This window comes from Stegodyphus dumicola, chromosome 6, assembly GCF_044657685.1.
Source record: "Stegodyphus dumicola isolate Sdum_Otavi_A_Nest chromosome 6, ASM4465768v1".
NCBI classification, from domain to species: domain Eukaryota; kingdom Metazoa; phylum Arthropoda; class Arachnida; order Araneae; family Eresidae; genus Stegodyphus; species Stegodyphus dumicola.
Genome location: NC_140773.1, coordinates 201,218,529 through 201,233,459, shown reverse-complemented (window position 1 = coordinate 201,233,459; position 14,931 = coordinate 201,218,529). Strand labels below are relative to the sequence as shown.

At 33.9% G+C, this 14,931-nt stretch overlaps 1 protein-coding gene across 6 annotated transcripts in view; it reads left to right on the top strand.

Annotated features, from left to right (window-relative positions):
• Positions 1-14,931, top strand: part of LOC118199305 (axin-1-like) — a 137,520-nt gene that overhangs the window by 90,364 nt on the left and 32,225 nt on the right. For all 6 annotated transcript variants that reach the window (XM_085819345.1, XM_085819340.1, XM_085819341.1 and 3 more), the window contains one exon: positions 10,607-11,503. In XM_085819345.1, the coding sequence (XP_085675471.1) occupies positions 10,668-11,503 (836 nt within the window). In that variant the 5' untranslated portion in view covers positions 10,607-10,667. The remainder of the gene's footprint in view (positions 1-10,606; positions 11,504-14,931) is intronic.

The window sequence follows — 14,931 nt, the reverse complement described above, 5'->3', positions numbered from 1 at the left end:
AGCTACTTTAATAGTCTTAAAAATTCAAATGTAGGTGGAGAACCCTACAAAACACATTCATTCTAACTTCCCCCTCATTCATCTTTAAACATGCAGGCTTTCGCTCTAAAGCATGACTTTACAGTTTAATACTTAAATTTTGACTTCATTGCTTTTAAGCATTCACTTTTAGCATCTACAATTTTATGCTTCTAGACTAAATTCTACTTTTACATAACATTCAAGTATTTACGTACATTTACAAAATTTTAATACATATGATTTTTACAATTTACCATAAAATGAATAAGAGAAAATAAATTTTTACTTTACTCATTCTTCGCCCAGCTGGCGGCACTGAAACTAAAATTCTTATTAGTACAAGAATACGAAGTTATTTTTATCTTCGGCCAAATTTTGGCTTTTAACATAACAGAATTAGTCTTTCGACCAACAGAAAATGCTTGTTTTTAGCTTTTACACTTAAAGAAAATAATACTTTTGCCTTAGCTAAATAAAGTAAAACAAAACTAAGTCTCAACCGAGACATATTGACTTTCGTCAAAACATAGAACTTCGTACTTATGCATAACATTTCGGAACAAAAGAGAAAAACATTTATAGGAGGTTTTAACTTATCTTTGAGTTTTCGATGCTTGAAACTCCGTCATTCGTTTTTGGCAATATTGCTCCCAAGTTAGAGGTTTCATGGATGTCAATCTTCTCCTTATTGATCTCCGAGTGTCGTCCACGTTGATCTTTCTTTTGCGTCCTCTACATGCTGGCCTCTTGACGGAGTAATCTTCTGGTTGTTGTCCTTTGCGTTTCTGCCTGGGACGGCTGGTCGTGACGTCCTCCGGTCTGGAGTCCTTCTTGAATTTCTTCTGTTCGTCGTATTTTTGTGCCTCCTGTTGGCGTTTCAGTTTCCGGAACGGCGGCCTTGCTGGCACCTGACTCTGTGGCCGTGTGCGCGTTCTCCTTGATGTGTAATTTCTCCTGCTATCCTTTGTAGATGGTGTTTTCTCTTTACCACAGTTTCTTTACCCGGTGCATCTGTATTTTTGTTTTTCTTAAACGCTGGAGTTTGAAAATTATTTTTTATTTTTGATACCGACGTCCGGGTTGTAGAAGGGCTAGGTCTCTCTTCAGTTCTCTGTTTCTTGGGTGGTGGAATAGTTGTTATTGTCTCTGGACCTTCTACTTCGTTTATACTTGAGTCCTGCAAGAAACTTTTAAGGATTTCAAAATCATTTGGATTATAGTATTTTTTCACCTGGTCGGGACTTGCTTTACAGATTTCCCCTCTCTCGTTCTTAAGATATAAGACTACTCCTTTGATTTCCTGAATTACATAGGGGCCTTCAAACTTTGGAGCTAGCTTTGCTGTAAAATTGTCTGGGGCACTTGATAAAGAAAATTTCCGCTTCAATACTTTATAGCCAACTTTAAAATCTGCTTCACGGCATTTTCTATCGTAATATAGTTTCTGCCTATTTCTTGCCGTATCCGAGCTTTTAAGCGCCTGATCAATCAACTTTTGCACATCTTTTTGTTTAAACTCCTGCTCTCTTTGTTGCACAAAGAATAATTTATCTAAAGGCGTAATTAACTTTCTGCCTAAGAATAATTCTGCTGGAGTTTTTCCCGTAGTATCATGATGTGGCGTTCTTAAAGCATAAGCTAATTCATTTATGTAGCCATCCCAGCGCTTGTGATGTGTGCTCACGTAACTGCGAATTATTTTTACTATGTTTTTATTAACTCTTTCTGCTATGTTAGCCCGTGGTCTATACGGAACCATTTTGATATGGCGTATGCCAAGTCCATTGCATATGTTTTCAAATATTTGACTAATGAATTGTTTTCTGTTATCCCTAATGACTTTTATCGGTGCACCGTATTTTAAAATGTATCTGTGTAAGAATGCATCTGCGACTGTTTTGGCTGACGTGCGTTTAAGTGGAACAATTTCTGTCCATTTTGAAAAATGATCTACTATTACTAAAAGAAAACGATTTTTATTTAACTCGCTCTGGGGGAAGGGACCAAGAAGATCTATGCCTAAAATTTCATTCGGAAATGTAGCGCGAATGCTATTTAAGTACCCGGCCGGGCTGTAATTAATATCATTTATTAACTGACATTGATTGCAGGACCTGACATACGCCGTTACTGTTTTGTATAATTGCGGGAAATATACCGCCTCGCGTACCCTTTTTAAAGTCTTTCTGACCCCTAGGTGGCCGGCAATTTTTGCTTCGTGCAACTCCTTCAAAATGCTTAATCGAAGCGATGCTGGGATGACTGGCTTATACTCAAGATTTTCGTTTGTTGTTTTCGTATAGAATAATAAATTATCTATTATTTCATAGTTTTTTGCTCTGTTTCTTATCGCATCGATATCTGTATGCTCAAAGCTTTCGGGGTCTTTCAAATAAGCATAGATATTTCCAAATTCAGGATCAGCTTTCAGTTCAGTAATAACCGTATCTCTAGAATCTAAAATTTTTGAAGTCAACAATGAAGTTCATTTCCTTCATCGTCTAGTTTTATACGAGAAAGTGCGTCAGCTACATTGTTTTCCTTACCCGGTTTATATTTTATTGTGATATTATATTCTTGGAGTTTTAAAGCCCATCTTATTAACCTGGGTGTTAGGTTTTTCCCCGAGTAAAGTCTACCAACAGCCGCATGATCCGAAAAAACTGTTACTGGCGATTTGCCGAAATAAACTCGAAATTTGTGTACAGCCATTAATACGGCTAATGTTTCTCTTTCTGTAGCTGTATAATTCCTTTGTGTCTGATTCAACGTTTTACTAAAAAATGCCAGAGGATGGTTATTTTGCATAATAACCGCACCCACCGCATAGTCTGACGCATCTGCCGCAATTTCCAGGTTTTCGTCCCCCTCCGGGAATTTTAAAACGGGCATTAATGAGCGCTTCTTTTAATCTTTCAAAAGCTGTGTTAGCTTCCGCTGTCCACGTAAATTTACTCTTTTTTCTTTTGATTACTAAGAGTGGTTCAACAATATTAGCGAAATCTTTTATGAAAGATCGATAGTAAGTACATAATCCAAGGAAAGAAGAAAGTTTCTTGGCGGTGTTGGGCGGTGGGAAATTCTTAATAGCTTTTATTTTTGAATCTTGCATTTCTATATCCTTTTGCGAAATTTTATAACCGAGATATTTAAGTTCTTTAGTTGCGAACTTGCATTTTGAGGCGTTAATTGTAAGACAGGCCTCTTTTAATAATTTAAAAACTTGTTCTAGATCATTCATATGTTGTTCCAATGTACTACTCGTTATAATTATATCATCTAGATAAATTAAAGTTGATTTTCCTAGGACAGGCTTTAGAACAATGTCCATAGCTCTCTGGAATGTTGATGGGGCCCCACACAACCCAAAAGGCATGCGTAAAAATGCATAAGTGCCCGATTTTGTTATAAACGCGGTTTTATGTATATCTTCGGGTCTCATAGCTATTTGATAGTAGCCAGACGTTAAGTCCAAAGTAGACATATGTCTTGTCGATTTGATCTGTCTAATGATCTCGTCTATAACCGGCAAAGGGTAAACTGGAAATTTGGTAATACTATTTAGTTTTCTGTAATCAATAGCAAACCTCCAAGCCCTTTTATCCGAAGGAGGAAACTCGTTCTTTTTCCTACATAGTACGACTGGACTCGCGTACTCACTATTTATGGGCGTTATTATTTTATTCTTTAACATCTCCTGAATATGTTCTTCGATGATTAAGTCTTTTTGTTTGTCATAACGGTATGGCTTAGTCCTACAAGGTTTTTCGGCATTTAATTGAATCTTGTGCGTCACTATTTGGCAGTTTCCTGGGTTTTCTGAAAACAAATGAGAAAAATTACTCACCACTTGCTGTATTGCTTTCCTTTCATGGTCATTCAGATGGCTAAGGTCCAATTGCGGTGTCTCCACAGGTTCCACCACCCTCTGGTCCATCTCCAACACCACGGAACTATCTTGAAAATTTAATTTGGCCCTCGCGGCCCTTAAAAAGTCCATACCTAAAATAAGAGAGTGTTGTAGATCTTTCACCACAAAAATTAATACTTTGAGATTTTCCTCTTTTACCTGTAAGTTTAATGATAATTTCCCGATGCAGTGACATGTTTTTCCTTGCGCCGCTATAATTTCCGTACTTTTGGTTTTAAATAGTCGTACCCTATAAAAATTCTTTTTGAAGAAATTTTCACTCATAAAATTTCCTTCTGTTCCTGTATCGATGAGGGCTTCTACTGGTACATCGCCAACCAGGACTTGTATAATTGGTAGCTGTGAGTTTTTTACGATGACCGTATTTAAATGTCTATTTGAGGGTTTTTTTAAAACTTCCGGGGTCTGGACCCTCCCTTTCACAGGCCCCTCTACTCGTTTAAAGCTTTCCTTTCAATCTGTGTCTTCTGGGTACGCGGATGCTTATTTTCAAATTTTCTTTTTGGACCTTGACCTTCGAGTTTCGATGCGTTAGCTTGATAGCTTTTTCCCCCATAAGAGCGATTTCCATTTCTGGTTTCCTCCTTTGAAGATTTCCTTCGGGTACATTGAGAATATGTTTCCCTTCTCGCTTTTTCCGCTATTCTGCGATTTTGAAACTTCACCGCCAATTCGAAGAGTTCCTGCAATGTTCTTGGGTTTCTAATTTCAAAGTAGTCTTGAACAGCGGGTAACAATTTTGGTAATATTATTTCAATAATCTCCGCATCGGGTTTCTTTCCATACAGCATATCCGTTAGCTTGATTTTTCGTAGAATAAAGTCCGTCAATTCTGCTGTATCCCGTTGATAGAAACTATATAGTTCGGCTTCCAGCCGTGCGCGATCTTTCACTATGGGGAAGGCCTTTACTAACGATTTTTTGAAATTTTCAAATATATATGTCTGGCTGCCAAATTCCCCTAATAAAAATTTGCCTATGTTTTTCCACCATAGCGTGGCCTGTCCTCTTAGTGCTGATGTGGCGATGGCAACCTTTTGTCTTTCGGGAACAGGGTAGAGCTGAAAGTGGTTTTCTAGACCTTCTAGAAATACTGACACCGAATTTTTTCCGTCGAAATGGACGTTTGGCTTGATTGACGCTCTCAAAGTCTGGACCAGGTATCCAAATCCTTCTAACTGGCTTGTCATTTCTTGGTGTTGTCCAGCGGTTTCCATCCAATTTTCGGCCATTTCAGTTCAATAATTTTCGGGCGCCAATATAACGTTGCGCGCCTCCAACTTGCACGCAACCAAGAGGTGACTGTGACAACTGGATAAAATACAGAATCTTGTGAAGGATTTAAGTCCCTTTTTATTCAACGTAATAAATTTCAATTGCGTGCTCTTGACGCTCACAGACTGCGCCTACTTGGCGGTCAAATAAAAATAATAACCTGAAAAGAAACTAAAGACAAGATTCTAACTACGAGGCTCTCTAAAATAACTAACTCACCGCGTTTCACAACACCGCTGCTAATTCAGCAGACTTGAAGCTCACTTGAACGATTAACACTACTTCCCGCCAAGCACGTAGGCCGAAACGCGGGGTTCTTCAATTTCTCGCTAACTACCTCCGCGCTCGTGAAGTAAGAATATCACACACCGAACTCGTTTCCTTCTATTTAAATCAGAATACTTCCGCTGATAATTTGAATGCTTGCGCGTTCTACTGAAATTTACATATTCTGGCATTGGCAGTTCCAGGGAAAAGTAAGGCTTGACAGGAAAGATAGTTTAAACTTAAAATAAATGTTAGTTAAAATAAATATAAACCCTACAAACTTCTGTGGTTTATTGTCGGAAAATTTGGCCAAGTGAATTTCAGCGGCGCTTCGGACGGCCAACTTTTTACCATCAAGAGAGTTTTGCAGAGATTGAAACAAATGGTAGTCAGATGATGCAAGTTCCAGGCTATATGGTGGCATCAATTTTTTCCAAGTCAATCAAAGATGTGTGTGGCCGTGCTTTGTCATGGTGGAACACAACCTTCTTTCTGTTGGTCAATTATGGTGGCTCTTTCTAGATTAGTGTCATGATTCGCTTAAAAAATGGTTCGATTTTGTTGTGTTTCAGCAGTATTTCACCAATGGTAATTCTGTCAATTAAATATCTTTGTGTTAGTTCAGGTGGCACTCAAACATCGAGCTTCTTTTTGTAGCCTGCTCTTTTAAAATGATCCCGAACTGTCATGTGGTTGATGTTTAGTGCGTCTGCTATTTCCTGACAGCTTGCATGCCAGTCTTGCTCTACCAATTGCAAAATTTCATCAACTTTTTCAGTGACTGGCCAACCAGAGCAAAGTGCATTTTTGACATCAAAATTTCTGGAATGAAATCGAGCTAACGACTTTTGGGTCCATTGTTCAGTCACAGCATTCTCACCATACACTTCAAAAATTTTTCGTCATGTTGATACAGCGTTTTAAACTTTTTTTTATTAAAAAAGCATCACATAGCATATTTCTTCAGATATTTCACTCATTTTCAAATCAGTATAACTTCTTACACGAACATCAAATTAGAAAACTATCTTCACAAACAATGGAATCTGAATGTCACCTTTTAAGCACATTGTAATATCTTGTTATTTAACAAATAACTGTATTTATTATTGAAGTGGCAACACCATATTTGTATGATGTAACCGTTGCTTCAGTAACGTAAGAAATTGTAAAAAATTAGAATTCTGAAGCTTTACGAGCTAGTAGTTGTATGAAAATTTTGTAACTAAAGAATTGTATTCAAATTATCTATCTCCATAAAGTAAAAATAAAATTTATGTTTTACAAAGAAGATCAGCTGTTATTTTGTTAATTACTGCAAAATATATTACAGTCTTATAAAATTGGGGGTTCCACCGAGGTACTGGAAATTAGGAGTGCAATTATCAATTTCGATGGTGCCGGTCTCCTAATCCCAGAAAGTTGCTGAATTTTTTAGAACAACAGTTTTAGTTGCTAATACAAGTATTTCATTTCAGAATTATATTTAAATAGTGTAAGTTTTTGTGTAAAATAACTGATACTAAAAATTTTAGGCATAAATTATAATTGATATTTGTGGTAAAAAAAGTATTTAAAATTATTATTTAGCCTTTACTGTTAGCTGTATTAAATTTTTATGTTGATAATTGATATGTGTAAGCCATCCCGACATTTATATATATAAAAAAAAAAAAGAACTGCTAGCTGAGTTTTTGAATTTGTTGCCAAGCAAGCACGTGGAAAATAAGTAGTAATGTCAAACTGACGTAGTGTGATTTGATTATACTGCAAAAGTGGCAAAAGTCTTTTCTTAGTTCTCGCCATCCAGGCGTGTGGTAGATAGTAACGTCATCCTGGCGTATTACAGATTGTATATTGTAAAAATTGTATTGCCAAACTGGCAAAAAATAGTAAAATTGTCAAACTGACGCAGGTAAGATTCCATTGCATTGTCTAACTGGCAGAGGTGTTTATATAGTTATCGCCTACGAGGCTTGTGAACAGTGAGTTAAAACATCAACCTGGTATAGTATTATTTTATTTTGTGCCAAACTGGGAAAGTTGTTTAAATAATTCTCTAATGTGTTAGTGTGAATTTCGTATTTAACAAATTAAGTTTCGCCAGAAATTATATATTTTTAATACAAATACAATTTGTAAGATTCAAATTTAAGGAAAGCTTATTAAAGGTAAATTGTTCAACATGCCATTCTTAGCTAGAAGTAAAAACATCACTTAAAAGTACTGCCAGAAGAGTTGGGGTTAACGGTGAGACCTGAATTCCGTGAGACCTGAATTTAAGATTGCTCAGTTGCATAAATTGATTACTGAAAGTCCCGGTTATGATGAGGAGTTTACTCGAGAACTACTGGCTGCAATTAGAGAAGAAAGAGAAAGAAAAGAACGCGAAGGAGAAGAAATAGAAAAGGAATGCGAAAAAGCGTTTGAGTTAGCGAAACTTCAATTGGAAGCTATGGCTGCAAGAGCACAGCCGATAGAAACTACGCTGTTACCTGAGCGGCCTTTATTAATCAGAATTCACAATATCATGCCACTTTTCAACCCTGAAGAAGTTGAAATAAGTTTATTTCTGGTGTTATTTGAGCATCAAGCTAAAATTATGAATGTACCTGCTGAAAATCAAGTGACTCAACTTATTTCATTGCTGCCTCCTGATACTGTTCAGCTTATTGCTAGAGAACCAGAAGAGGACGTAAAAAAGTATGAATATGTAGAAACTTCACTGTTACAACGATTTAAATTGAGCGCAGAAAAATTTTGACAATTATTTAATAAACATAAAAAATCTACTGAAAGTACTTGGTATGATTTTTACTATGAATTAAAGAATTATTTAGAAGAATGGCTTAACGAATTAAACATTAAAACTTTTGAACAGCTAAAAGATCTCATGCTGGTTGATCAAATTAAAAAGCATACTTCTTCTGGTTTCAAAGAACATTTTATAGATGAATGGACTACCATCATTTCACCTACTGAGATGGTTAAAAACACTGAAGATTTTGTAGGTATGAGAAAAACAATAAAACCAAAATTTTCTGCTAGTCAGACCGAGAAAATTAACAAAGGATCATTTAAACCTTGTTATGATAGTTTTTTGAAAAAATTAGAGCATCCGCCTCATTTTAAGCATTCTGATAGATGGGATGATTCAAAATACCAGAAAGATCATTGACAAAGGAATCAGTTCCAAAACAAAAACCAAGAAAATTTATATGAGAAAAGATATTGACCACGTTGTTTCAAGTGTGGGTCATACGGACATTTTAAGCCTCAGTGCCCTCGTTTAAAACCAAATGAAAAGGTAAATTGCATATCTTCGAATGATGATTTGTTAGAGACATATACAATTAACAGTTTAGTTAATGGGTATGAAATGCCTATTTTTCGAGACACAGGAAGCTTCGATTGATGTTATTTCTCAAAAATACATAGATAATGTAAAAATGACTGGAGAACATGTCTGGGTATGATATCTTTTAAATGACCATCTAATGTGTTTACTGTTAGCGGAAGTTGAAATTAATTGCGAACTTGATCATATAAAGACAAAGGCAGCTGTTGTTACAAATGATCCCGGCAAATATGTATTGGGTAACAGAACTGCCCAATTGTTCAAAGATCAATATCATTCTTAAATTTAGGGGGGGGGAAAAATGCAGTTTTGACATGATCTCATGAAGTAGATCGAAGTAGAGAAACCAAAATGGAGAAACTAGAAGAACTGATGTTTATTGAGACTGATGAAGATACTTTACCACAAACTGATGAGGAAGACAAGGAAATTAAAGAAAGTGGTTAATGTTAATTCTAAGGAATTAGTTGAATCTCAGCATCAAAGCAGAGATCTAGCCTCATTGCTTAGCGAAGCAAAAAATGAAAATCCCAGCAAGACATGATTTGTATGATGTACCGTTGTTCATTAATGTAAGGAATTGTAAAAAATTAGAATTTTGAAGTTTTACCAGCTAGTAGTTGTATGAAAATTTTGTAACTAAAGAATTGTATTCAAATTATCTACCTCTGTAAACTAGAAATAAAATTTATGTTTTACTAAGAAGATCAGCTGTTATTTTGCCAATTACTGTAAAATACATTACAACATGCTCGTTTGGGACAACCGGGTGAGTGTTGTCAGATATATAGGCATGCCAACTGTGCAGTTTAAAAGCAATAAACACGATGCTTCATCCCTATTGTTATTAATTACTGGGTAAACCTATGAAATTACACTTATTAGACTCATTATATATACAGTAATAATTATTTTGGATGGAAATACCTTATATAAGGCAGTATTTCTCAAACTTTCTGATCTTATGATCCTCGTGCATTTAAAAGGTTAATTCATTATGACCATATGAATAAATTTACTGTGAAAGATTTATAAAAGAAAATATTGTAACAGTCAAGGAATAGCAAAATAAGCCTATATAATTCTTAACAATTAGTTGATTATTTTAAATTAATTTATAATATAACATATATAATAATATAAATATATGTAACTATACAATAAACAAAAAAGTAATTCAGAAACATTTGGTGTTCCAATCCAATCCCAAGTCATGACTTGTCGGGGGGGGGCATAATTTACACTTGAGAATCACTGTACTAAGTTAAGATCTAAACTCACTAATTGAGATGCATTAAGTGTTAGTAAGGAAAGAAAGGGGGGAAGTAATAGATCAAGGGTGAAAATTTGTTAGGAAGTATTGCTACTTATGCTAGATAATAAATAAATGGCATTCTGTCATTTATAAGCAAAATGGACATTTAGTGCTATAAGTTTATGAAATCAACATATTTATGATTTCACCGCTGTGTGAAATTAAAAATGCTTAAATTGTCCAGTGTTATTCAGAGATAGAGTAAAGATAAGGTGCTTAATGCTATGCTTTTATTTTTCGAAATGTGTACATTGATTTTTGCTTATGAATATCAGAAACAAACTGTAATTTTTATGTAATTGACTTATGTGCATAAAATTTAGATGTAGGTAATAATAACTATGTTAATATGGGGGAAGTTTATTGTTGAAATGTTTTCAAAGAAATAATGTTTTGTATTTCATAATCATAATTTTAACTATGCAATTTCTTGTTTTAGAAGTCCACCTGCATAGTTTGGGAAATAATAATGCCAAGGAATAAATTAGAAAACAGAAATAATGAATGGAACTGCCGAATTTCTTTCTCCAGCGTCCAAATGGCTGTCTTCGCCAAGGCCTCCTGCAGTTGGAGAAGAAGACAAGAATTTCCATGACACCAGTCAATGGTTTTTGGAATCTCCCAAAAATTTCAGCTACAACATGGAAGAACGTGAGCCTCCATGTGGTGGAGGTGACAATTCACCAAACCACCCAGGTACTCCAGAAACTTCAGGTAGCTTGCAACAGACAAAGCAATCTGTAGAAAATTCTCCAAATCCCAGTCCTCCGCCACCGCTTAAATGGGCTCAGAGCTTAAGTTGCTTACTAGAAGATATACAGGGTGTGACTTTGTTTAGAGAATTTTTGCTCCAGGAAGGTCTGAACCAGAAAGGTTTATTATTTTTGATTGCATGTAGAGGTATGGGAGCAGTTGCCAATGATAAAGAAAAGCGGATAAAAGTAGTAACTATGTTATATGAAAAAAATGTAAAGCTTTTTCATGAAATTACTGATGAAACAAAGAAAGAAATTGAGAGAAAGCTCTCAACGAACACTGATATTGATGACACAATCTTTGATGATGCTCAACGGGAAGTTGAGGCTTATATCATGAAAACTACTTACCCTAATTTTTTAAGTTCAGACATTTACCTTCAGTATCTTGGAGGGTTACAGAATCAGTCATCAGCTGAGAAAGACAATATAGTTTCATCTGATCATGGTGAACTTTTGCCTACAGTTCATGAAGATAGTGAGTTACAAATTTCTTCAAACAGCAAAATTCTTATTGAAAAAGACTTCTGGCAAAAGAACAAAATTTCATCTAGTAAATTAAGGCTTGACGGACAATCCGGGTACTATACTTTTATTTATATTTTATCTGCAGATTTTAAAACTAGCTCTGCATATCATTTTAATTTTATTGCCATGACATGCTAAAATAATTTAAAGATTATTTAATATAAATTATTATCCAACATTAAATATTTTGTGTCAAAAGTATGCTTTACTGTATTTTTAAGTTATACTAATATTTCATCAGTTAAATTTAATGTATCTTCATTAATTATATCAAAATTATCAATATCAAATCTGTCTATATCAAAGAAAAGAAGATATTTCAGAGCTGTATAAAATTATTTTATGTACCTTTTTATTGGATATTCTTATGTAGAATTACTTGTAAAGCGTATTTCTGCATAGAATAATTTACATGTTTTATACCTGAAGTTATTAATTTATATTTTCCCGAGAAATTATTGAGAGTATATGTCCCATAAAATTGTGTAGTTTATTTATTTATTTATTTGTTTGTTAAATCTCCTGAAATTCAAAAACAGTACAAAGTCCGAAGTCGGGACTTCAGCGATTCCGGATTTGGGATTTTTCCGGATATTATTTTATCAGTTGAAATCTAGTAACATGCCATGTAGAAATTATAAAATTAAAAACATGATATTGTGGTTTATGAAATAATGAAGTATTTATTATCTAAAGGGTATCATAATTTACAGAAAAAAGCTTAATATTTATTTTTTTACCTTATTAAACATTTCTTACAATGTAAGTTGTTTAAGTTGCTTTCAATTTAAGTTGTTCGTTTTTTATGCTAATACTTTCTCATTAATTCTGTAGACAGACATAATCTCTTGTTGAGTTACATTGTTGAAGTCTTGTAACTGCTGTTTCGAGAATTCCGACTAAACTTGTCAATTGAAATTTTCTCATTTTCAGTAACTTCTCTGTCACTTTCTTCACTATCGGCAGCGGTGGATCTAGAACCATCTAGATTTCGCCATTCATTAATTGATTGATGATTGTGAAGCATTGTCATCACAATGAAAAACTTCTTTTATATCATCTTCATTTATTACCGCTTTTCCACATTTCTTTACAAAATCCGTTATTTGAAAAATTTTACCTTTGTTTTGCGATATCCGAAAACCTTTAAAATTCATTGCTATCATCATCAAATTTAGCTATCCTTCACTATACATATTTGGCTATGCATCATGAGCTGGGCGACTAACAAGAAGTTGTTTCCTTAAATTTTGTCTTGCTTCTATCGCACACTGAGACAATTAAGCCTGAATTGTATTAGTTATTTATTATACTTATGTCTAAGTTTTTTGCAGAGTTCTGAATCAGATTTCTGAAGCAAACTCAGCAATCAGACTTTTGAATAAAAATTCCCACATATACTTAAACCTTACTGAGGGCCGGCGTTAGATAACATACCGCCTGATGCAATGTGTGTGGGTCCTAAATTCTGTGACTCCATGCAGACATACAAGCCCTGGCGCTAGTTCTGGGTTTATGAAAATAACAAGTTATTCTTAATTCAAATAGCCCTAAATGTAATTGTTGGGTTTATGAGTATCATCAACAAAATCTATTTTTAGCATATGGAAAGAAATTTTGGGTAAATTTTTCCTCGTCAATAATTTTAAACGCATTTAACTTAAATCTGTAATCATTGCCAAGCGTAATGTCAACATAAAAGGTTACTATACTCCTTTATTATTCAATTACTAACATAAAAAATTGTTTAGGCATCTCTGCATGAGTCATTACTCAAGTTTTTCATGTTTTGATAAACATGCGGTGATGAAAGGGAAGTACAATAAATAATGATTCGCCAGGTTGGCGTCAGAACAACGATGTATCTATGTGGAATGTTTTAGTTTGAGATGTGTGCCAAGTAGATACGCAGCAACGGAGTCAAATTACTGATCATGCAAATTTATGCTAAAATGATTGTTTCTTCAATAACAATGTATTTTATTTAGTGTCGAAGTGAAATTAAGAATCAGAACTCTCCAGATGTTTTATTAAGCGCAGAAGGGGGATGAAATGCGCATGTTAGAAAAACTTTGTTGATGGTTTGAGGTCCAGATTTTAGATCATTTCAGATAATGGATGTCCGGATTTCGGACTTTGTACTGTATAAATTATTTTCAGTTTGATATAGCATTCACTTTATTCAAAATATTTTTGGATTTAAAAATGGTGTTGAATACATTTTAAATTTATAATGGACTTGCATAGCCAACAATACCTTATATAAATTAATATGTATTTTACTTCATATTTTCAGTAAATGGAACTAAAAAAAATGTAGAATTCTGAGCTACTTCGATCATGATTGTTTTCTAAGATTTATAGAAAACAGGATTAAAATCTTCTGTAGGGGACAAAACTCATAAATGCATTACCAAGTAATAGCTAGTTTAAATATCTATTAATGTAAGATATATCATCTTACTTGTATGCTTGTATAGGGATAAAAACTTGTTTGTGCTTTTTTGTGCATGTTAAGTATAACATATTTAAATCCTGAATAATCTTAATAAAAATGAAATATTTAATAAAATCTTGTTAGATATTTCAGTTATAGTAAAAGTATGGCTTGTACATTTTTTTATCTTAATGGTGAAGTATGAGATTCAAGATAGAACTTTTCTTGTAATAAACTTTTCTTGATGATTATAGTGTACATAGCTGCTAACTTTTCAGATTTTATTGAGTGATTCCCAGTTTTTTTATCATGTCTTCTGGTAGATACTGAATTTCCCAGTTTTTAATTTTTAGCCTTTAAAACTTAGAAGACAGTGGCCGAAGTATAGCTCAGTGTTGCAATGTCTCAAAAAGACAGCTCCAATCAAACCCCCCTTCCTCCCCCAGCTCAGGTTTCCGTGATAGATATTACATGTTTAAGAAACTCAAACATTTTATGCATTTTTATTTTTATATTCATTATTACACCCAAAACATTTTTCAGTCTAAAAGATAGAAGAGAATCAATTTTAAATATCATAAGAAAACAAATTAAGTTGAATCTATGTAGCAAATGCAATTAAATAACTATCATTTGGTATCCTGTATGCAGAATCTATATGACAAACACAATTAAATAATTATCATTTTGTGCAATTGTTGTGCATAACGTAGTTATAAATATTTATCATAATTTTTTTTAAATTCCATATCAGTTGTTTTTATTCAGGAAAGTACTCGAATCCAAAATTATCTTTACATGCATGAAGTAATGGATTTCTCAGAAACTGAACTGTAATTATATGAATTTGCGTGGAATGATACACAAAATCATAATACACAAATACAAAAGAAAAAAAAAATTATGAGCACTGCATATGATTTAAAACTGTAGCAAGAAACAATAAAAATGATAGTATGTTATAAGGAGAATTCAACATGAAAAAAGAGTAACTGGGAGAAAAAAATTACAGGTTATGAATTTAATGTAGAATGTATTCTTGCC